The 25,238-nt window shown below is 34.9% G+C and overlaps 1 protein-coding gene across 1 annotated transcript; it reads right to left on the bottom strand.

Moving 5' to 3' along the window:
- LOC149790142 (phospholipid phosphatase 2-like) lies at positions 1-25,238 on the bottom strand. Its single transcript, XM_089973403.1, has 6 exons — positions 25,118-25,238; positions 23,294-23,454; positions 14,311-14,612; positions 7,865-7,922; positions 5,635-5,811; positions 1-1,571 (listed from the first exon to the last, which is right to left on the bottom strand). Exons 1-6 carry the CDS (start codon positions 25,218-25,220, stop codon positions 1,437-1,439), a joined length of 936 nt encoding a protein of 311 aa, XP_089829529.1. The 5' UTR covers positions 25,221-25,238; the 3' UTR covers positions 1-1,436.

Here is a 25,238-nt window from a genome sequence, read left to right as displayed (position 1 = left end):
TTCGTTTGGAAATGTTTATTTTTAAGTTATATCAAATACACTGTCTCAATATATAAATGTTGAGATCGAAATATTTAAGAACGTTGTGGTAAAGTTTGTGAAAGTAAAGATCAGACGGGCACTTAGGCCGATAAATCAGCCCCTCCCCAGTGATGACATTGATTTTTGGTTTAGGGATCGATATCCCCTATTCATTAAAAGCTGTGAAAATCTGCAGCCAATTTTGGCTGCACACATCGGTGTACATTTTATAAACTGACCGTTGTTTGTCGACGCTATGGAACTATCGTCTGCTGAAAGGTTCTTTTGGTGACATGTAAATTATATTTCCGGAGCAAATATAATGTTTGGTGACTTGTAAATCCACGTGGAACAGCACAACCCTCTGTCTTGTGACCATTTTGAATTGCGCTCTAGACATGGCTATTATCAATTACCGGTATGTGTCTATAATATACGCAGGTTTGTTCCGGAAAAATATGTATGCAGCAAAATTGCATATTTTAATGAACAGGTGACATCAGGCCTACAATAACTTTCATTAGTATCAACACCGATTGGGGTGGGGTGATTTATTGGACTAAGATACACTATAATCAACAACTGAATAAATATTTACAAATTATATACTTCTAGTGGTATCTACGGCATGTAGCTACATAAAATAGCTACATAAATGCAATATCTTACAGAAAATTATTATTCTTACAAGAGATAACGAATTATGTACAAGAGATAACGAATTGTGCAATATGCAAATTTGATTAAATAATATCCTTTTATAACAAGGATCACACATTTTGCGATTTCACAATCGTATTTTTCTTTAGGGATTAAAACATTAACAAATGCCTAGAAAACTAGGGACTTAATGTATAGTTCAGTAAATAAATACAATATCATTTACAAAACAAGTACAAATAAAATCTCAAATCAAATGCAAAATCTTACTTTAAAACGTTTCTGTAGATAGACTTGTTTTAAGTCATTGATTTAAAAATTCAATTCATTCATTGTGAAGCAATTAAGATATATATATCACAAAACTTTGAGGTCGAAACTTCAAGCTTTGCAAACTGCTTTTATGAGAGGAGTCTACCGTAGCATGGAAAGAACATGTATTTATTTTACACCATGGAAAACATTTCGTGTCATCGACAGAATCGCTAAGTATGACGTAACACTCATATCAGCCAATCCAAAAGCTCCAATTGAGATTCAAACTTTTATCAACAAAACGAAAAAATCCCCAAAAATTAACCCCCAAAATCTTTCCATTCAGGCTGCATTGTCCCTTCAATCCTGTCATGAACTCTCCATTTTTTTAACTATTTCGATCTATTTTCTCAGAGGCTGTAAAACAAACACTCAACAAATAATGGAAACAAATCATTAATTCTTATTTACAATTAGCTAAGAAAGATCCTTGAATTGTATCACACTTGCTCTTTCATTTCCAGTGACCCCAGTCTATCTCTGTCAGTGTGTATTCTATTGGCATCTGTACATTTTATATCATATTGTTCGTCGCTACCATTCCTGTGATACGGTAACAATGACACGAAACGCACCTGCAAAAAGACAGGAATACCATGTATTACTTACGAGTATCGCATCAAATCTGAATAAATAAAATCATTAATACTCAAAAAAGACTATATAACAACATTTTCTAACAAAAAATTTCAATCCTATGTGAAATTTCGATATTAAAACAGCTTGAAATTAACTCCTCGAAATTTATTAGAAAAATATTTCGAAAAAATACGAAATGTCGGATTTAACATTATTTCAAAAGCTTTATCAACATAGGCGACCTTAAGTGGTTGTAGTATCCATTACTAACAGATAAATCAAATTAACAAGTTTCATTACATTTACAAGCACAATACCCAAGAAATGAACTTAAACACAAAATGGCAACAAAATCACTGAAGTATGAATCATAGGTCACAGAGGCTTCTCTCTGAAGTAAGAGTGTACGTACAAGATGCATCACCTATCCACGATCCATGTCTACGAAAGATAGCATGAATGTAGACGCACGATCCATGTCTATGAAAGATAGCATGATTGTAGAACCACGATCCATGTCTATGAAAGATAGTATGAATGTAGGATCACGATACATGCCTTTGCAAGATAGTATGAATGTAGAACCACGATCCATGTCTATGAAAGATAATATGAATGTAGAATCTCGATACATGCCTTTGAAAGATAGCATGAATGTAGAACCAAGATCCATGTCTATGAAAGATGGTATGAATGTAGAATCACGATCCATACCTTTGAAAGATAGCATGAATGTATACCTACGATCCATGTCTATGAAAGATAGTATGAAAGTAGAATCACGATACATGCCTTTGAAAGATAGTATGAATGAACAACCACGATTCATGTCTCTGAAAGATAGTATGAATGTATACCCACGATTCATGTCTCTGAAAGATAGAATGAATGTATACCCACGATCCATGTTTATGAAAGATAGCATGAATGTATACCCACGATCCAAATCTATGAAAGATAGTATGAATGTAGAACCACTATCATGTCTATGAAAGATAGTATGAATGTAGAACCACGATCCATGTTTATGAAGATAGCATGAATGTAGAACCACGATCCATGTTTATGAAAGATAGTATGAATGTAGAATCACGATCCATACCTTTGAAAGATAGCATGAATGTAGAACCACGATCCATTTCTATGAAAGATAGTATGAATGAACAACCACGATCCATGTCTATGAAAGATAGCATTAATATATACCCACGATCCATGCCTATGAAAGATAGTATGAATGTAGAACCAAGATCCATACCTTTGAAAGATAGTATGAATGTATACCCACAATCCATGTCTCTAAAAGATAGTATGAATGTAGACCCACGATCCACGTCTATGAAAGATAGTATGAATGTAGAACCACGATTCATGTCTATGAAAAATAGTATGAATGTAGAACCACAATCCATGTCTATGAAAGATAGTACGAATGTAGAATCACGATCATGTCTACGAAAGATAGTACGAATGTAGAATCACGATCATGTCTATGAAAGATAGTATGAATGTAGACCTTCGATTCATGTCTATGAAAGATAGTATGAATGTAGAACCACGATCCATGCCTATGAAAGATAGTATGAATGTAGAACCATGACCCATGTCTATAAAAGATAGTATGAATGTAGAACCAAGATCCATGTCTATGAAAGATAGTATGAATGTAGAATCACGATCATGTCTCTGAAAGATAATATGAATGTAGAATCTCGATCATGTCTCTGAAAGATAGTATGAATGTAGAACCATGACCCATGTCTATAAAAGATAGTATGAATGTAGAACCAAGATTCGTGTCTATGAAAGATAGTATGAATGTAGAATCACGATCATGTCTCTGAAAGATAACATGAATGTAGAATCACGATCATGTCTCTGAAAGATAGTATGAATGTAGAATCACGATCATGTCTCTGAAAGATAGTATGAATGTAGAATCACGATCATGTCTCTGAAAGATAGTATGAATGTAGAATCACGATCATGTCTCTGAAAGATAGTATGAATGTAGAACCATGACCCATTTCGATAAAAGATAGTATGAATGTAGAACCAAGATCCATGTCTATGAAAGATAGTATGAATGAAGCAATCTGAAAACCTATGCCATCATGAAGTAAACGCGAAAACTTCAACAAATACAACAAAACGGTGAAATATTTTATGGCAGGTAGCAGTATTAACAAAGATGCATATTGTAATTAAGTTTCATTAATCTTGCTTTAACAGTCCTTGAGAAATTAAATTCCAACACAGTCCAAGAACAAAGCCATTGAAGAGTAGAATATGGGACATGGTGACCTATTTTTACAATGGCAGTGTGGTAATTATCAAGATGCATTCAATAATCAAATTTCATGAATCTAGGCATAACAATAGGTACATGGCATGCCAAAAGCCTTATGTGGTCAGGAACAAACAGAAAACACTTAATCTAAGCCAACAAAAAGGAAACTAGGTCAACGTGAAGTAAACATTTTGTCATCATGTTCCATGCCTTGAGGTCGTTTGCGCCCACACCATAAGTCAAGGAGGGTCACGTGACCCCCCGGAAATCATACTGCATGTGTGTGTGTGTGTGCGTGTGTGTGTGTGTGTGTTCCAACAAGTTTAATCGTGTAAAAATAGCTGAAAATATGTCACAAGATTCTGTTCAAAAGGCTTAGTAAATATTAGCTTTAGTTTCAGACTGCTTACTATACTAACTCCCCCGGCCGTGACTGACTGACTTCCCCCACCCCCACCCCCGCAAAAAAATCCTGACCCCTCCCCCTGCAAAAAATCCTGCGGGCGCCCATACCTGAGGTATATCATGGTGTATACAAAGTGCAAAAATACCTGTATGGTTATGAACTATACACATAAACTTAGCCTACAAAGTACAAATAATGCAAATGAACATATAAAGTTAGACCCTTTGTATCCCTCTCTTCTCTTCATGGGATGTGTGATATGAAACTCGATCCAACCTGCTTCCTAGGATTATGAAGAATGAATGGCTGAGATGCAGCCAAGCTGCACACATGTATATGATAGTAAATGTGCAGAAGATGAAACCAAGCATGGGGCAGAGCAACAGCGACCTATTTCGTGTCCTAAAAACAACACAAGCTCTTGTCACGTTTCATTTTTTCCCTTTTAAAATTTAATATAAGTATGCGATGTCGTAGCTTTCCTCCCAAGCTTTTCTCAGTTATCGCCATGCCCGCCTTCACAGATATGTATTTAAGCGTCCCCTCTAAACTCCGCAACCGCGCTTATGGATAAAAATTCCAAAAGCCAGGAGAACATATGCCGACCACTTACTCGCAATGTTCCTCGCTAGGGGATCAGCATTAAGGGGTTAGTGTGTGTGTGTGTGTGTGTGTGTGTGTGTGTGTGTGTGTGATTTGGATTTTTAACGTAGCTTTAACAATGTTTCAGTCATATCGCTACGATGTCTGCAGTGTGGCAGTTAATAGTGATGTCAAGCGCTGGTGCATCATGCCGCAGACATGTATCATGATGCCCCACCCAGTCACATTATCCTGACACCAGTCCGACCAGTCCTAACACTAACTCTTAATGCTGAGCGCCAAGCAAGGCAGCTATTAGTACCATTTTTGTAAGTCTTTGGTATGACTCGGCCGGGGTTCGAACCCGCAACATCCCGCATCTGAGGCGGACGCTCTAACGACTAGACCACCGTTGCGGTAGTAAGGGTTAGTGTTAGAACTGGTAGGCCTGGTATCAGGATAATGTGACTGGGTGGGACATCATGCTACATGTCTGCAGCATGATGCCCCAGTGCTAGATATCACTATAAACTGCCACACTGCAGACATCGTAGCGATATGACGGAAAAATTATTAAAGCTACGTTACAAATCCAAATCACACACACACACACACACCAACTCCCAATGTTATCCAAAATTCAAGTCTTTATCTTATACACAGTAAGATGAGTTGCATGGCCTGACAGTTGCAGGTATGTGCAAGCACGTTTTGATGGACAGGACAAACATAATCCTCACTTCTTCGAAAAGCGTGAGGGCATGATAATGTGAAAAATTACAATTAAAACTGCAACTATGCTTCCGAGTACAGCGCCACCTAGGACGTCACTCCAATGATGTTTGTAGTCCAGTATACGGGAGAGCCCTATGTACATTGCAACTCCCATGAATGCTGCCTGCAGCAGTGGACGGAATAGATGTATCCTGGTCCAGATAAATCGAACTTGCAGATAGATCTGAAGAAGAAAAAAAAACAAACAATCAACTCCATTATCAAACACGCAAAAAATGGCCTTGCTTAGACCGGCTTTTCATGCAGTAACAATGGCAGATGATGACTTGGTTTAAGTTTTCTGAAATAAATTTTATATTTTAATAGCTATGATGAAGGCATTTATGTAAATGTGACTATTTTGAATATTTAATCAAAAAGATAAAAGGCATTTTTATATAATTGGTGTATTTATCATGAAATTTTTAGAAAATAACGATCGAAGCAAAAAATGACGCAGTTCTGTTACAGGGACTAATCTGCAAAATGATGGTGGATGGTCGACGTCCTATTAGAATGACGACAAAAGAAACAATATTATGTGTTTGTGTACACGTCATGCAATATATGAATTCTACATATTTACCCTAATAATTAAACTAATGAATAAATTAATATTTTTACATGACCTTGATAAATCGTGAGCGAAATAGATAACATTTACAGGCTGGAGAAGGTTAAGAAGAACAAAAGACAAACGAATATACATACGAAAGAGTTTAAGGTTAGCAATAACAAACAAAACCAACGAATATACATACGAAAGTGTTTAAGGTTAGCAATAACAAACAAAACCAACGAATATACGTACGAAAGAATTTAAGGTTAGCAATAACAAAACACAACAACGAATATACATACGAAAGAGTTTAAGGTTAGCAATAACAAACAAACCCAACGAATATACATACGAAAGTGTTTAAGGTTAGCAATAACAAACAAAACCAACGAATATACATACGAAAGTGTTTAAGGTTAGCAATAACAAAACAAAAACCAACAAATATACATACGAAAGTGTTTAAGGTTAGCAATAACAAACAAAACCAACGAATATACATACGAAAGTGTTTAAGGTTAGCAATAACAAACAAAACCAACGAATATACATACGAAAGAGTTTAAGGTTAACAATAACAAAAAAAAGCCAACAAATATACATACGAAAGAGTTTAAGGTTAGCAATAACAAAAACAAACAACAAATATACATACGAAAGAGCTTAAGGTTAACAATAACCAAAAAAAAGCCAACAAATATACATACGAAAGAGTTTAAGGTTAGCAATAACAAACAAAACCAACGAATATACATACGAAAGTGTTTAAGGTTAGCAATAACAAACAAAACCAACGAATATACATACGAAAGAGTTTAAGGTTAGCAATAACAAACAAACCCAACGAATATACATACGAAAGAGTTTAAGGTTAACAATAACAAAAAAAAGCCAACAAATATACATACGAAAGTGTTTAAGGTTAGCAATAACAGAAACAAACAACAAATATACATACGAAAGAGTTTAAGGTTAGCAATAACAGAAACAAACAACAAATATACATACGAAAGAGCTTAAGGTTAACAATAACCAAAAAAAAGAAAAAAATGTATATACGAAAGAGTTTAAGGTTAGCAATAACAAAAAAAAACAACGAATATACATACGAAAGAGTTTAAGGTTAGAAATAACAAACAAACCCAACGAATATACATACGAAAGAGTTTAAGGTTAGCAATAACAAAAAAAACCAACGAATATACATTCGAAAAAGTTTAAGGTTAGCAATAACAAAACAAAAACCAACGAATATACATACGAAAGTGTTTAAGGTTAGCAATAACAAACAAACCCAACGAATATACATACGAAAGAGTTTAAGGTTAGCAATAACAAAAAAAACCAACGAATATACATACGAAAGAGTTTAAGGTTAACAATAACAAACAAAACCAACGAATATACATACGAAAGAGTTTCAGATTATCAATAACAAAAAAAAACAACGATTATACATACGAAAGAGTTTAAGGTTAGCAATAACAAACAAACCCAACGAATATACATACGAAAGAGTTTAAGGTTAACAATAACAAAAAAAAGCCAACAAATATACATACGAAAGAGTTTAAGGTTAGCAATAACAAAAAAAAAACAAAAAAAAAAAAAAACAACGAATATACATACGAAAGAGTTTAAGGTTAGCAATAACAAAAAACAGCATGAATATACATACGATGAAATAAGTAAATCCAAAGAAAGCTGCAGATGCATGGTTAGATGGGAAAGATTTTCTGCAAGAAAAAAGGTTTTATTAGTAGTTTGTTCACTGTATCTGTAAAGACAATACCGTACGTGCGTGCATGTGTCCGTGCGCACGCGTTTGTGTATTATTATTCATAGTTAAAATTTATTTCATTTACCCAGTTTGATACTTCGAAATTGAAATTTAAGGCTCACAAAAGAATAACAAAAACATCTTTTAACGTACAAAATTATGCAAAACATAACATGAACATAACAATCTAAAACCGCAAACTTAAACGTATAAATATGTATGGACTTACAACATATTAAAATAGATATGCTGCATTTTAAAATTGATTTCTTATAATTGGTGAAGAATTCAGTCTTATAATGGATCCATACATAGATATTATAATATTAATTATAATAATTTAAATAATTCAGGAACAAAAGAATATGTCTTATATATATATATATATATATATATATATATATATATATATATATATATATATATATATATATATATATATATATATATATATATATATATATATATATATATAAAATAAATCAGTTGATGTATCGAAGTCACATATTATAGGTTTATATAGGTATACTTGGAGAAAGAGTAACATCGTCAAATAAGGCAGACTGCACTTTTATAATTAATGTAAAGGGAAATATTTAACTTTGCTCATTCTCTTGGAAAAATGTAGATAGTTTTCCAATATGAAATTAAAAAATTTATGGAAATTTAATAATTCATTTTTAAAAGACTTGGAATAAGTTAGAATAGTAAAAGAGGCTATCTTAATATTAAAACATCCATATATACGCACCGAACAATGATATACTTTTGAGAATATACGTGTCTGATCTTAATATGCAATAACTGATAAACTTATATTTGAAATACTTCTGTCGGACATTAGAGGAAAAACAATTTTGTACACAGCTTTTAATAAAGCAAGAGTCTCTCAAACGGACTGAAGTTCTACTGTCTGAAAAGAATTTCCATAAATTTAGGGTAAGATCATTTCTTTTTTTTTTATCTGTGGAGTGTTGAAGACGTCTCTAATATTCTTCAGCAATAAAAAGATTTTTAAATTAAGTTAAAATAATTAAGTTAAATTAAGAGGTTAATGAAGTTAAATTAAATTAAATGGATGTCAGATTGATTTAATTTAGGACCAACAAGACCTGATAAGAAGTCTTCTGGTGAAATCCCCATGTTGATATGAATTTCCCTTTTGGAGGTGTAACGATAAGAAAGATCATCAAAATTGGTTGGAAACAAACAATGGAATATCAAATTTTAGAAGTAAAAGCATTTAGAATATGGCAATCTAGAAGATGGTGACTGACAGACATTTTCTTGCAGCCGTATAAAAATTGGTGTTCAAATCTTAAACCGTTATCTCTGTCTGTCTCTCTTTATATATATATATATATATATATATATATATATATATATATATATATATATATATATATATATATATATATATATATATATATATATATATATATATATATAATCCCTGGGCCAAGCAGACGCAGATTCGAATCTCGAAAATTCAAAGACAGCATACTCTCCTTCACAAGCGATGAAGTTTAAAATCGGTAACATTTGTTTTACCTCAGTTATAAATAATCCTCGTCAAATTTGACGATTTCGTTGTGGTCAAGAGCATGCGCAAAGGAAACAACTTGTGTTGCCTTTTTTCTTTGCACAGGTACCCCGTGTAAACTTGATACTGAAATGGGTAAATATTATGAACATTGTATGTTGCAAATTCACTCCTAGCTCTCCATTTCTGACAAAAGTCACTTTTCAATAATTATGGCGAGAGAAATTGTGATGTGCAAAAGGTTTCCAGTTCAATGGGCTATGCACATCTTTACAAGTGAAACGTTTTAGAAGATAAGAGACAGAGGATGTCAACATTTTTGTGATTTTCCTTGTGGTCGAGCAATGTAACACTTACAGCTACCCCAGGTACCCGGTATTTTCAAGACTAAAGCGTTATTCTTACATTGTCATGCCAACGGGAAAATATAAGCAGATATTCCTATAAGTTTGCAATTACTTTTGACAAGACAAATATTGCCGAATCATTTTCATAGTATTTTAAGTGTCTAAGCCAGTTGACCTTACAAGCGATGATAGATCTCTCCGAATACCAAATCACAAGACGTGAGGCTCTGCTAACCTCTGACAAACATGCAGTATTTGGCAAAGAAATATATTTCAGCTTAAGTGATATGTTATTGAAAATGATTTGTATTATTCTTAAAAATGTAAAATTTCAAAGTTGCATAAATTATACTGCAGTAGACAATATTTATATTTGTAGTTTAATTTCGCATATTTCAGTAAGTAATACAAATTAGTTTTAAAGCTGCTTGATAACTTATTCATGTACAAGAAAATTCGCTCCAAAAGATGTTAATGTATTTAGTATATAATCTTATCCTTATTAATTTTATCTGGCTTATGTTCATGCTGCCTTGGAAGTAAATCAATTAAAAATTAATAACAAAATCGTAAATAATTACTGCTTAGAAGTATGATGTTGTACATAATAATTTTAAAGTTCTACTATATTCGTCAGATGGAATTTTGATCAATGATGTATGTTAATGTAAACATGTAAATGCGTGCTTAATATATCGGCAGATAATTATCTGAAACTATTGTTTTCTATTTCTTTATTATTACATATTTGTATCTTCACCCCTCCTTCAGCCCAATGAAAAAGTAAAGAGTCACTCAAGTGTCTGACAGATCGAGACGATAAATCATTGTTTTTGGGACAAGCCAACAATAAAGTATAAATTTTCAAACTTTAAAATAATGCAGTCTGGGGTTCAGTGCATTCTATACAAGAAAAATAATATACATCAAAGTCACAAAGTTGGGGGGTCTCAACTCATATTATAGAAACGTTTATTGTTACATATATTTTTTCAATTTCAATTGTTTTTGTTTCCTTTAAGCCATCGACAAGGCATGCTTTTCTACATATTTGTATGCACTCAAATATGTTGTAATTGCCATCAAATGTTTCCATATTCAGCTGATCTAACACGCGACCACAAAAAGTATTTATCCATCAAAGTTTTGTCTCTGTTTCGGGAAAGGAATAAATCTAAATCCTCCATTTAGACGATCTGGATATCGACAGCCAGAATTACAAGGCTCTCACTGCCTTCTTTTCACACTTATCGATCGAGAAATCAACAAATCATAGCAAACATTGTAAATACTTATCATAATCAATTCTTTATTGCCACAATAAGCTTGTCGGAGGAAAATGGCGGACGAAAGCAATTCCTGCAGGTGTCTAATTGTAAGCTCGCCGATTGGTACTTGATCAGCATGACTGATAAGTGGCGATAGGTCATTTCCCATCAACATTCACGCGAAACGAGTTGCTAAAATATATTTATAAAGCGGATAATAAAGATACGACAACGGACTGGCCGAAGTCTAGATGGGAAAATGACCTTTAAATGTTCCAATTCTTTTGCCCTATAAGCAACCTTCCTTCAAACACGCGAGTGTATGACTCTCGCAAATCATTTAGTACGAGCGTTGGTGGAAACTGTGAGACGGTAGGAGTTCTCCACTAAAATGCCGTTAATGACAATTTTCTTGTGAAAAGTAATTACGTACGTGCTCTTAAAAAAAATATCTGCTGGTACCTTTACTTTGGCGCGACAACGCATTAATAAAGCTCAACAGCCTTGAAAATGCTGGTCACGTGGGGAAAACGTAACAACAACCACACGACAATCATAAAATTTGGCCACTGTCTTTCTCCAGACTTCTCCCATACAAAACTCTGGAAGATGTGTGATAGCTCTTCGAAAATGAAAATTAGGACACCTTGATTACGGAAAGGTTCCATCATAAATATGAATTCCACGACGAAATCATGGACTCTATGTGCAACTGCAATTTCTGGACTTGCCAACCTTGTTTCTTGTTATATGTTTATCGAAGGAGCCATGTATTGAAACTTAATATTTCGTAAGTTTTACCTATTAAAGTATCAAGCTTGCAACAGGTAAAAACGAAATCAGTATACCGGAGAAGTGTACTGTGTTTCATTATATTGATGAGAGGGACGAGTAGGTCTTGTAATTCACTCGTGCCATGGACGAGTGCTTAGAAATTCTTATTGAGCCCTTATATATATATATATATATATATATATATATATATATATATATATATATATATATATATATATATATGACGATTTTTGTGAATAATTATGCCTATATATGCATGCTCTGATATTTGCTATCCAATAATGACAATATTTGCCATATATACTGGTATTATATATATGTCCTTGCTGTTATATTTTCTGTCTCTCTTCGTGGCTTCTTTTCTTTCTTCTTACACTGCCTACATATTTTGTCTTGCTGAAAATGGTTGACATACTGTCCTAATATCTAATGTATTATATGTTATGTGTCATCTATGTATGTCCAGCATGCGCTTAACCTAGCCTCGTTTTGGACATAATAAAACGGAGTTACATAAATTAATGAAGAAATGTTTAAAACGGCCTGTAGCCTGAGGGCAAATTCCCCTCCCCCGGTACTTCCTTTTTTCGTACTGTTCAATCAGTGTAGTTCTATAATATGTCCACGTTCTAATGTTTTTTTTTGTCAATCTTGGGTTAACACAAGAAATACAGTTTTATTGTTTAATGTCAAATTACATCTGTACATTTTTGGCACAAAACAGACCAGTGATGGAACGTAAAAAAATAATTGCTTGAACGCTGAGTCAAATGAACCGTGAAAATGAAAGTGAAGAGACATGATATCTTAATTTTTAGGCATTTAACAAACACTAAGTCTGGCCATGACCGATATATTTGAACTCATTGATTTATGCATGGATTGTGGGAGAGATTAACGAGCAGACTGTTCGGAAAACTCTCTACTCGATAGTTATTAATTTTAATGGACAACTATTTTCAAATAAAACGCATAAAATCTAACGTCGTACTTTTTGAAGCGCTTAATGATGTATGCGACATGCCAGCCGGCAAAAATTGATGCATAGCTAGCCAACAGAAAAAGTTCAGCCAACCATTTGCACCCGAGTTAGTGGTACATCAATCATTCTGTACATATATACCTTTCCCGTTGTTAGGGGTGGGGGTGGAGGGGGGGGGGCGATGGTGAGCGAGGATGATACATGTCATTATTATATCTGTAAGTGTTCTTGACGAAACCAACCAGTAAATACACTAAATGAATTGGATAATGACAAATCATCGTCGCAAGCTACAAACGTTAATCTGATATGCCCTTTTGTCACCAGTGGCCGTCGGAGAGGAGATTTTCTCGTTTTCAATGAATACGCTACAAATATGCCTAACTAGTCACTTCGAGCGCGAATATGTTTTTCTCGCCATTGTCATCCAATAGGACATTTCATTCCGCATGAAAATGATCGAATCTAAGTTTCTTTTCCAATCACTTATCGATCGATAAAGCTGGTACATTCATCGATGTAAAGGGATTGTTACATTGTGTTGTTAATGACGTATTCGTGTTTATGCATACTTAATGAAAAACAGGCTGCCACAGGGTGACAAAGGAGCGTAGCTGAATGTCGCCAGTGGCTTGCGACGATGAGTTACAATTAGCCATCATTTTCAGGGACTTGCCACCCATTCTCCACATTCTGTCCTGTCAAGATCGTTCATTGGAACTCACAGTTTTATGCACGTCATGTCTTGAGCAAGAGAAAGTTTCAGATAATTTATATCAAAAAGAGGCTAGAAAGCCTAGTTTGGGATTTATGCCGGGGGTGGGGGGTCAACACACATGAAAGAGGGTAAAGATACTCATACTAGTTCCGTCACAGTTCGTGACAATTGTAAAACTGAGTGACAATTGCCATGACAGTTTTTTTTTTACACAGAAACCATGTGCATAAATTGTATCCTTTTCCACCCATTGCATGGTGATCGGTTATGCTTTAAAAAAAATCAGTGATACGAAACCACATACTAAGACTGTGCGAAGTGAACTGGAGTTTGAATCGTCACAAAGGCTCAAGTACGTCGTTACGTCACAAAAAAACTTTCCATCACACAAAATGTCGTGTTGAGGAAACGAAAACTCTGTTCACTTAGCAGTGCTGCCTATATCTTTGACTGACAAAATCAGTAAATTAAAGTTACACAGCAGTAAAATAATATCAAAATTTAAAAAGAGGTGGTTGATTAAAGGAATCAAGAAAGGTCACGTGGAATATGCTAACTCTAAAATATATCCCTAAACTAGATGGTACTACATCTGAGCCGAGATGTTACATACACTGAATGTAACATGAATGAATGAATACACGGATGACAGGATAGGGCAATATTATATACAAAAACATAGACGTCTCACCTTGCATCTATCATTAAAGATAAATCTGTTCCCGTGCATAACTGGTCATCCACGTTGACGTAAACATAAAAATTGTTCCTAAAGCAGTCTGTTTTACTATAATCCGGCTTGCAGACATCAAAGAAGTGCGGTCTCAGTCTCCCTACAACCAGTTTTCCCATTTCTCCAAGAAACAGTGTCAGCACCATTCCAAAAACAAACACCCCTATCGTCTTGTAACATGTAGTAACGTATTTCAAATGATTCCAACCTTGACCTTTTTGTCTGGACTGGTAATGGTGGACACCTTCAATAACCGCCATCTGGTGGTAAGATAAAGACAAATAAACGTCAGTATGAAAAAACCTGATACGTTTTTTTTTTAAAAAAAACAAAACATGTTTTTACTACAGGTGTTTTAGCAGATCAAACATTTCAAGAAAGACGGTTTTATTTCCTCTTTCAAAGATTCGTCAACAAAAATGATATTGTTCAATCTGACACTATATCTGATATATTCTACCAACTTATGTCATCATATGTTTATAAAATGATACATACTGGATTTCATAACTGGTTTAAATCTTATTTTGGTGTTCTACGTAAGTAATGTTGGTGTTCTACATTGCTACTAACAGCCACTTAAGTAAAGCTTAACTCCTAACCCCGAATTTCCAAAAAAGGTCGTTTATTTATAGACGGTAATACCTGTGTTATGGTTTATGAATAGTTTTTTGTTTTAAAAGTAGAAAAGGAAGGGCTACTGGGATAGTCCAATAAATTAACCCCCAAGCCTGAACTGATAGTACTGGAGAGCTTGTTGTCTGATCTCACATTATCATTAAATCGTGTAATTAGTGCAAACAATATTGTGCATAACACATCAAATTCTAGGAACGGTCCATTCGAGTCACGTGATCAAGGCACCCAAAACTTTGGAGTAGCAACTGAGTGGAAGTCGCATCAGTTTGATCGGTGCATCTGATGGAACACAGCCTTGTGTAGTCACAAAAATTAGAAGTGGCCACAGGAGGCAGGGTTGTGTTATTCTTCCTGGATTTATGAGTTGGAATACAGTTGTATCAGTACAGGTTTGGGGGGCTGATTTATCGGATTAATTTAGGGACCCTTTACACTGTAGTCCTACTTTGATCTTAGGCGTCATTAGATTCCAACTAGAATTTAAGTTTCATTTCATTGCATGGTGAATCACTCATCTATTTATTCCTAAATAAGACAGCTTATTAATACAATGCTTGAAATATCACTGCTTTGTGTGGAAAGCTAAATTCGTGTTGTGAAAGATTGTTATGATAATGATGTCCAAGATTTAATTAAAATATTCAGGAAGAACATGGGTTAAATGTCAATACAGGAGTGCAATTTAGTCCGAATAAAAGAAATGCTTTATCCCACCGGGAACAGCGTTTTAATCCGTATCTTACAGGATCCGTTTAAGAGCTGTGAGTGCAGGGGTGCATAACCCGTGGTCCGCGGGCCGCATTCGGCCCTCGAACGTGTTCTGTCTGACCCTTAGGGCAAATTAAAACAACACAAAAATCTGGCCCGTGAACAGTAATTATATTAAAGAAATTAGTGTTTGCGGCCCTCGAATGGTCTTAGAAAATGCAATCTGGCCCTTGGCCGAAAAAGGTTGTGAATAGGGAAATGAATAATGCTATACATCTTTGCTACTTTTCATATACTGCGACTGAAATTTTGCTTACATTTTGTAATTACGGAAATCGTGAACGATTATCTAAAACATACAGCTGATCAAAATAGCTGATCCCATGTACTCGAATAAAGAACTTCAACTAGTCCAAAGAACACAGATTAGAGCAGTTACTAACATAGGAAAAGTACATTGTACCAGAGTAGCCAATAAAGCATGTGAATGAACGATACATAAATTATAAAAGATATCCACACAAAAAAAAAATTATCAGCTAGTTTTGTCTTCAATTTACCTTTTATGCACAGAAAGCATAAATGACCAAGCGGAACCTGCCGTCTTTTCATAGGTGCACACCTTAGTATAGCCGAACTACACACTCCATCCCGTATTCTAAACATAAATCATATACAAAAATGAAGGGCGTTAAAAGTTTGTTTAACAATACCTCAGATATACAGTTTTCTTTTTAATAGCCAGGATTCTCAGTGACGAAAACATGGAACATTCTTTTCCCTTAAAACACTGGTCTACAGCCAAAATGCTTCCTAAAAAAATGTAGTCAAACTTTACTAGTTCTGGGTCACTGAGAACGAAACTGATGCTTAAAATTGTTGATTGGCTCTAGTTTTAAAGATATGAAAGTGGGTCAGTATATACGACCCTCGACTTGGGAATGGCCGAGGATAAGTGAGTTCTAAAGGGAAGGGATCTCAGTTTAAACCAGAAACGACTAAAATACATCATTGACTGGATCTACAAAAAAAATCTATGACTGGGTTTAGACAGTACATGCTTTTTATGCAAAACAATGAATACTACAATCTGAAGCTGGTATTGCGTCATACATGAAATAAATTGCATAATGTTATTCCTAAAAGACATGGATGATGCAATAATAACTAAGCTTACATCACTTCGCTGAATAAATTGCCTTATATCAGCTTTAGAACTTAAACAATGTCTTGCTCTCTTATATGACAGTGTTTGAATTTGCAAAGGGACACATTTATGTTTAGCCAAAGTGAGCAAAGATGCCTCGTAGTTGTGTGAACAATGTAATTGTGTGTGCAGCAGCTGACGTGAATATAAAAAGTTCTGTATAGACTCTATAGGCACAATCCGACGGCAGATTTCGGTCTATGCAGTGTTGCTGTTTGATCTATCTTATACTTGAGCACATACGGTACTCAGTGTTTCTTCATCTAATTAAAGCCTGGTAGTAAAATGGGTATGCATGACGATGTAGAAAGACAAATGTAGTTTTGTGCTTTGCTAAGTGAAAGAATTGCGTTCGTGACTTACGATGATCCGAGTCAAATTATCCGAGTTCAAATAAATGATAAATACGAATGATATTGTAAACTCGTCCATGCTAACCATGCATTTACATGACATTTGATATGCCCTTCTTGCATTGTTTAACGGGCCAAAAACCAAGAATCTCTCTCTCTCTCCGTTTGTATTAAAGGAGCCAAGCAGAATGTTTTGTCATTACACTTTATCATCTAAGATACTTGCATTTTTTCCGAATTCTTTTCATTTAACTTCATTCGCAGTTGTGTGGTAATTTCTTGTTACAAACACTGGTCAACAGTGAAATCATTACTGACTTGAAAAGGCCCTAATCTGTAGTATTTTGGTGTGCCGAACACGAATATAACCGTGAAAAATTTGTATTGGCTCTCGTTTTGAAGATATTCATATACCTCATTTTCTATGTTTCACTGTGTAAATTTCTCCAGTAGGACTGCAGCAACATCCGGAATAATGATGTAACATTGCATAATACCATCATGCTCACATCATCCACAGTTGATTGCATCATTTTCTGATGCAATGCAATACTAATGCCATGCGGCTGCTGAAGTAAGTTGACGTCAGCAGTGTACTATACATGTGTAGGCCTATTATACTAATGCCAGGCGGCTGCTGAAGCTGACGTAAGCAGTGTACTATATAAAGCCCAATCAGATAGGTTCAGCATTTAAAATATTTTAGACGTTGTGCGAGACAGTTCAAGCTACTGTTACATAAAACTTATTATTTTATCCATTTACGTACAATAAAGAACAGTAATGCCTCGAAAGTGTGTTAATACCGCGGACAATTTTTGCTATATTTGTGGGGAAGTGACATTTGCCAACCAGAAGAAAAGTATCAATTCTCAAGTGAAGAAGGCATATCATCTTTACTTCGGATGCAAGGTTGGTGACCAAGACAAGCCTTGGGCTCCGCATATATGCTGTGCTACATGTACAACACAGCTTTCACAGTGGTTGAATTGCAAAAGGTCATCAATGCCGTTTGCAGTCCCAGTGGTGTGGAGAGAGCCAAGCAACCACCTAAATGACTGTTACTTCTGCTTGGTTCCTCCTCTTTCCGGCGGAATAACGAAGCGAAAGAAGTCGAGAATAGTCTACCCAAACATTCCGTCTGCATTGAGACCAGTTCCACATGGTGAGGGACTTCCTATTCCAGAACCTCCAGCAGAATATTCTCTTGATTCATCTGACGAAGACAAAGGTGAGTCGACCTGTTCTTCTCCTGGTCCATCAGCATGCAGTGATCCAGATTTTCACTGTGGTGCATCATCAACCCCACACAGAATAACACAGGAAGAACTAAATGACCTGATTCGTGATTTGGACTTATCAAAGAACAAGGCAGAATTGCTAGGATCAAGTCTCCAACAATGGAATCTTCTAGAAGAAGATGTCACAATTACTGCATATCGAAAGCGCCACCAGTAATTGGAGCCTTTCTTCAGAAAGGAAAGTAATCTGATATTCTGTTCCGATATTGAGGGCCTCATGAATGCTTTAAAAATCTCTCATGACCCACAAGAATGGAGACTATTTGTGGACTCTTCGAAACTGAGTCTCAAGGCTGTGCTTTTGCACAATGGAAACATTCTTCCATCTATTCCAGTAGCATATGCTGTCCACATGAAAGAGACATACGATAACTTAAGGCAGCTACTGAATTCCATTGAGTATAACAAGTACAGCTGGCACCTCTGTGGTGATTTGAAGGTAGTTGCCCTTTTAATGGGACTGCAGCAAGGATATACAAAATACATGTGTTTCTTATGCGAGTGGGATAGCCGAGCAAGGGAAATGCACTACATGAGGAAGGAATGGACTCACAGGCAGAATGTAGCCATTGGAGAGAAGAATATCCAACACCCAGCTCTGGTTGAGGCTCAGAAAATCTTGCTACCACCCCTTCACATCAAACTAGGTTTGATGAAGAACTTCGTGAAAGCCATTGACCGGACTTTGCCAGCATTCCGATACCTGCATGAAAAATTCCCTCGACTCAGCGAAGCAAAGATTAAAGAGGGAGTTTTTGTGGGTCCTCAGATTCGAGAGCTTTTCAAAGATGACCGGTTCAACAACTTGCTGGAAGGTGACGCGAAACAAGCATGGAATGCTTTTCGCCTAGTTTCTACAAACTTCCTCGGAAATGTTAGGGCAGAAAACTATAAGGAACTAGTAGAAGACATGTTGATGAAGTATAAGAAACTTGGCTGCAATATGTCTCTAAAGATTCACTTCCTTCATTCCCATTTGGATTTCTTTCCTAGCAACTGTGGTATTGTTAGTGATGAACACGGCGAACGTTTTTATCAAGATATCGCAACAATGGAACAAAGATACCAGGGAAAATGGTCCACTACAATGCTGGCTGACTACTGCTGGACACTCCTCAGAGATGCTCCCGAACAGCTGTACAAGAGACAGGCGAAGAAATCTAAGATGTAGTCAATGACTTGATTTTTTATAGGTAGGCTATTACAGTTGACCTTTTACTATTGGAATGCATTTCGTTATGTAAACATTAATTTCTTGCAGATTACAAAAAAACTAGAGCCAATTTTGCAATTTGACTGTCATATTCGTGTTCAGCACATAAAAATTGATAAGAATTGACTAATTTTATTTCAGTAACATGACTTTTGTAAAAATTTGTTGTCCAGTGAAACATGTCATATTGTCCTTAAAATGTAAAATCTGTCATATTGTTCAAACGTAGGGTTCATTTTGCTTTTAAAGTCATCAAGTGTCGCCTTGAATTAAGTACTTCTTTTCATACCTTTTTATATAAAATCTGACTGCAGGGTTCATCACGGGTTCAAAATCAGGGTTGCTACTGACCTATAATTTGCTGGCATGTAAACTCGACTTCACGCATGCGTTTCAGCCATAATGGCCTGGATTGCCTATTCAGTTTCAAGTGATCCATTTTACTAGACTGATTCACGAGTGCACCGCATGTCAGGTAGGAGATATACGTCTCAAAACTAGGCCTAGGTAAACAATTCTAAGAACTAAGACATATACACTGTGACCGGCAAATATATGACATAACATACGCAGCCGGAAGTATATATTGTGATCGGGATCGTTTGTCAAGTTATTTTTTAGAAACCATTTTTTGAGTAATATTGGATTTTGCGATACAGTTTTAATGGAATTGTAATTTATATTTTTTATAATATATAAATATATTAACATGGATGATAAAAGGAGAAACCATATACTATTCTTGCGGGGGAGATAGGGTGAGGGCGGGGGGAGCGGGGGCTGGTATTTCTTGCGGGGTGGGTGGGCTATTAATAAGATTGAAATAATATTATTGGTCTGATTTACAGCCAAAACAAAACTTTATAATACCATATATTAATTGAAAAGTTATTTATCTTGAGATAAAAGAAAATAACAAAATTACAGCTCGAAAGAAAATCCCAGGCCCGCTCCAGGAAAATTAAATGGTCGGTCCCTAACAGCTGTATAGATATTTTCATCAAATTGGAAAATCTTGCAACGTTGCAACCTACTTTCTTCCTCTTTTCTTCTTTATCACTTCAGGTAATTTCCTATAAATCTTTCTCTTCAGGTTTTATAGCATCTAGTTTGTAACAGACTACTGTTTTCAAGACAAGTGTCGCAAAATCACTTTGTGTCTACATCGGCAACTCTCTGCATCTAATGAAGATATATGTGTGATGAAAGAGCGTTCCTTTTTAGGCGTGGAGGATGCATTTGACACGATGCCTGCCACCAACAGACTAAACCATTCTTATTTTTCGTGTGTTGTTACATCCCGTACGTGTGTATGTGCGTGTGTGTGCGGGGGGGGGGGATCGAAACATTTAAATTAAATTTATTATTTAAAACATACCAGACAAACAGTGTCTTGTTTAGCGATACATGATGGTTCGAAATCAAAGACTAATACAGACTGGACAATAGAGAAATTTAAATACTACCAGATGAAGATAATGAACTAATTAACTCTGAGGAATGAAAATGCCAATTCTCCAAATTTATAAACTACTCTAGATTACAAGAGCATCATTTTACATTAGCAGAACTATGTACTCTTTCATATAATAATAAAAAAAAACATATTCGCTGTTGGGTCTGCAACAGATGCGAATAGGCAAACCTGAATCATGAATGATATAAGCGAATGATCAAGATAAAATCCATAAGTTATTTCTGCTGTCATGACTTCTAATTGACTATATATATATATATATATATATATATATATATATATATATATATATATATATATATATATATATATATATATATATATATATATATATATATATATATATATATATATATAGTTATATATATATATAGTTATATATAGTTATATATATATATATATATATATATATATATATATATATATATATATATACATATATATATATATATATATATATATATATATATATATATATATATATATATATATATATATATATATACATATATATATATATATACATATATATATATATATATATATATATATATATACATATATATATATATATATATATATATATATATATATATATATATATATATATATATATATATATATATATATATATATATATATATATATATATATATATATAGTTATATATATATGCAATAGTTTATTTCATTTATCTTAATCAATCCTTGATGCACGTGATCCCTTGCCGGATCCAGTGCACCTGAAAGGATTGTTAGTCGCCATATGATGTATATGTGTGTGCGTGTGTGTGTGTAAAGGTATATTATTTGACATATAATTATATTTACAGATAATATATATTTTACAGCGTATCGTGTGAGATTGCAGAGCAAGATGTATCTGGTTCGGTTCTTGCATCAGTCAAATTATTTCTATGTAATCGAGAACCAACTTCAACCAAATTCTTTTTTCAAAACTTACGACATTCGCAAATGAATGAAGAAAAGAAAACAAAGAAAAACACGTTTAATACTTTATGAATAAGTACCGTAGAAACGAAAATAGTTGGATATAACATTTAGAAAGAACTGGAATTTTAAAAGCATTTAATCAAAACATCAAATTAGATACGACGTTGAAAGAGTTCAGGTTTTCATCCATTCACCTGGAAATTTATAATAAAATCCAGTGTTTTAATTGGAAGATCAGATACGATAAGTCTGTCTTACTTATGGTAGGAAATAACATGGACACAGCGTATCAGAATATAAGCATCAGTTATCTTACATTTTCTGGAAATAGTCGCATCTGTTTAAAAAAAAAAAAATGGAACTTTTAGTGGAACTTTTATCGCAACAGACAGTTCCGGAACTGTCACGTTTCTAGTTTTGCACCTTTTTCAAAAGCACACAGAATGAACTAAAACATTTTATTTTCTATTTAGGCTTTAATCTTGCTGCTGTTAAATACAAGTAATAGTCTCCACTAGTCAGGAAATCTCCAGGAATAAATCAGTGAAAAGCTACTGAAGATTTCCTCAGGGACAGCAACAAGATGCAAAAACATCTGTTTGGATCAGTTAGTATAATCATGCCTATAAATCAGCAAATGAGGAGAACCCTCGATGGCCTGTGTCCAATCACCTGGGATCCTTTGACTCCTACTTTCTTCACTTCATGCAAACCCATCTAAGGTCCATTTAAAATGGGATTAACACATTAGGAAAGCTTTAAATTTATTCACATGAAACAGATGGCATCGACACCATAAAGCAAGTTAAGAACACAGTTCTGAGACACACAAGGGCCATAACTCTGTTAGAATTACTTCCAACACAAAAAAAAAAATCGAACTTGACATAGGTCTTTTCAGTTTGAAGAACAATAACAAATTTGATCTTAATCCACTATGTCCTTTAAACCTTACGAAGCAGAAAAGAAGTACAAGTCGAATGTGACGCAACGGGACAGGACCAACGGACACCGCTATCACTTTTTACCCCCTCCGTGTATGGGAAAAACTCAGACTTAACCATAGCCAATTATAACGTAACATACTAACCAAGATCACTGGTATCACTGCACTCAGGATAAGCGAAAGCTCTGTGGACACAGTGTCCGGTCTATATGGATACATCAGACTCTGGTCATCGCAGAAGAATCCCCGGACAACAGGCTTTATCCCTAGTTTGTTGAAACCCAACAATCCCGACAGGATCGCAACTAAATTAAGACAAGACAGAGTAAATAAATGAGGAAGTCCGTCTAAAATAATCATCAAACAAAATTACAAAATTTGACCGTATACAATTAATTGTTAATAGTAAAGACTCGAGATTCAATAGAACCCTGGATCAATATAAACGGAATTCAACGCTATGCACACAAATCCACTGGATTTATGTTGAGAAATGCAAGGTATACACATTAAATTAGGATGATACATTTACACCTATATAACAAAGAAAGACGAAATCTCCTATCACTTGACCCGACATTATATGTTAGGATGCATGGTTTTATAAAAGAAATGGATACCTAATTACATACATATAATCTAACAGTAAGAGACTTATAATTCGTTCCAATAAGGAATAAGACCCATGCCGCGATAATTACCGCTACTAGCGCCCTGGGTTCGATTCCTGCATGGAACGATTTATAACTATAACCTGTGAGATTACATTGGTGCAATCTGATTAAAATCCGATTTCCACTGTCCTACGTGAATATCTGACATCGACCGCTTAGGAGTCATGTTCTGGCGAACTGTGTAAATATCCGAAAATATAAAGCAATTTCCGGATCAAACTATGGAATAGTTCAAAATAAGTTCATTGTTACGTGAAGACAACTGATTGAAAGTAAAACAGCAAATGTCACTTATGTGCAATAATATGTGCAAGCCCATCATTCTGGTCAAAGATGAATCTGCGTTCGGGTATATTTGTCAAGTAAGGGAATAATATTATCCTTTCTGTTGGTAGTTTCTAATAACGGCATGCATGAAAACTACAAAGTTTGACGTTTGGTAATCTCAAAGCCGTGGTTCAGGAGGAAATATGGCAACGACTGTCGGACGGACAGAGGATGGTCTCACAGGATGCCCAACGCTAAAGAGTGCGGCTGATGGTTAGAATTGCGCTGAAAATTAGTCTTCCCGCAATGCCCTAACATAGAATATCAAACTCTAAATTTGACATGGAGGCGTAAAAGTGTTTCTTCCTAATGTTCCCTAAGAAGACATTCCACAGCTGGATTTTGGGTTTGGTCACGAGTGGTTTGCGTCACTTCCGCCATCATCATATCTCATGGTTCTCACATACAGCATGGAGTGACGCCAAATTCTACGAATGATGAGATGGTCATTCTAGGATTGAGTCTCCCTTCGTACACAAATTGAAGATATCGTAAATTCAGTTGTAAGAAAACTCTCCCCAATAGTAACCAGAAATATAGCACCATAAATCTGAATACTGGCACAAGAAGGAACAAATAATAACAATTGGAACATTAACACCTATTTTTCTCCGAAATTTCATACAATCCAATTGTCATTTTATCTACCCGCCCTGCACTGAAAATAAACAAAAAAACATTCAAAACAGCTTGGAGTTATTTCAGTGACAAGCGTTCAAATTTGTTGATCAACCACCAGTCGTTTATCATAACTGCTCAAATCTACAGTAACTTCAATAGCTTCCACCACCAGCCTAATGTCACCCTCACCCCATGCTTCCACTTCTTTTTGTATAAATACCCCGTCTAAACTGTATACATCAACCGGTCACTTAAATAAAAATAATAAAAATTACAACCAGTTTAATATTTTTAGAAAATATTCTTGTGGCAGTCTATACATAATTATATGTTTATTTTTACTCACCTGCCAAGAATATCCCCACATCCAGCACTATCCCTATTGCACGATATTTTATTCGGCAGTTTGACATCTTATTGACACTATAAACACTCATGAACGAGAACATATATATATCAGCAGCAAC

The sequence above is a fragment of the Sinohyriopsis cumingii genome, chromosome 10 (assembly GCF_028554795.1).
Source record: "Sinohyriopsis cumingii isolate HCF-2022 chromosome 10, ASM2855479v2, whole genome shotgun sequence".
Taxonomy (NCBI): domain Eukaryota; kingdom Metazoa; phylum Mollusca; class Bivalvia; order Unionida; family Unionidae; genus Sinohyriopsis; species Sinohyriopsis cumingii.
The sequence above is the reverse complement of the archived record's forward strand: the minus strand, read 5'-3'. Positions and strand labels throughout refer to the sequence as shown.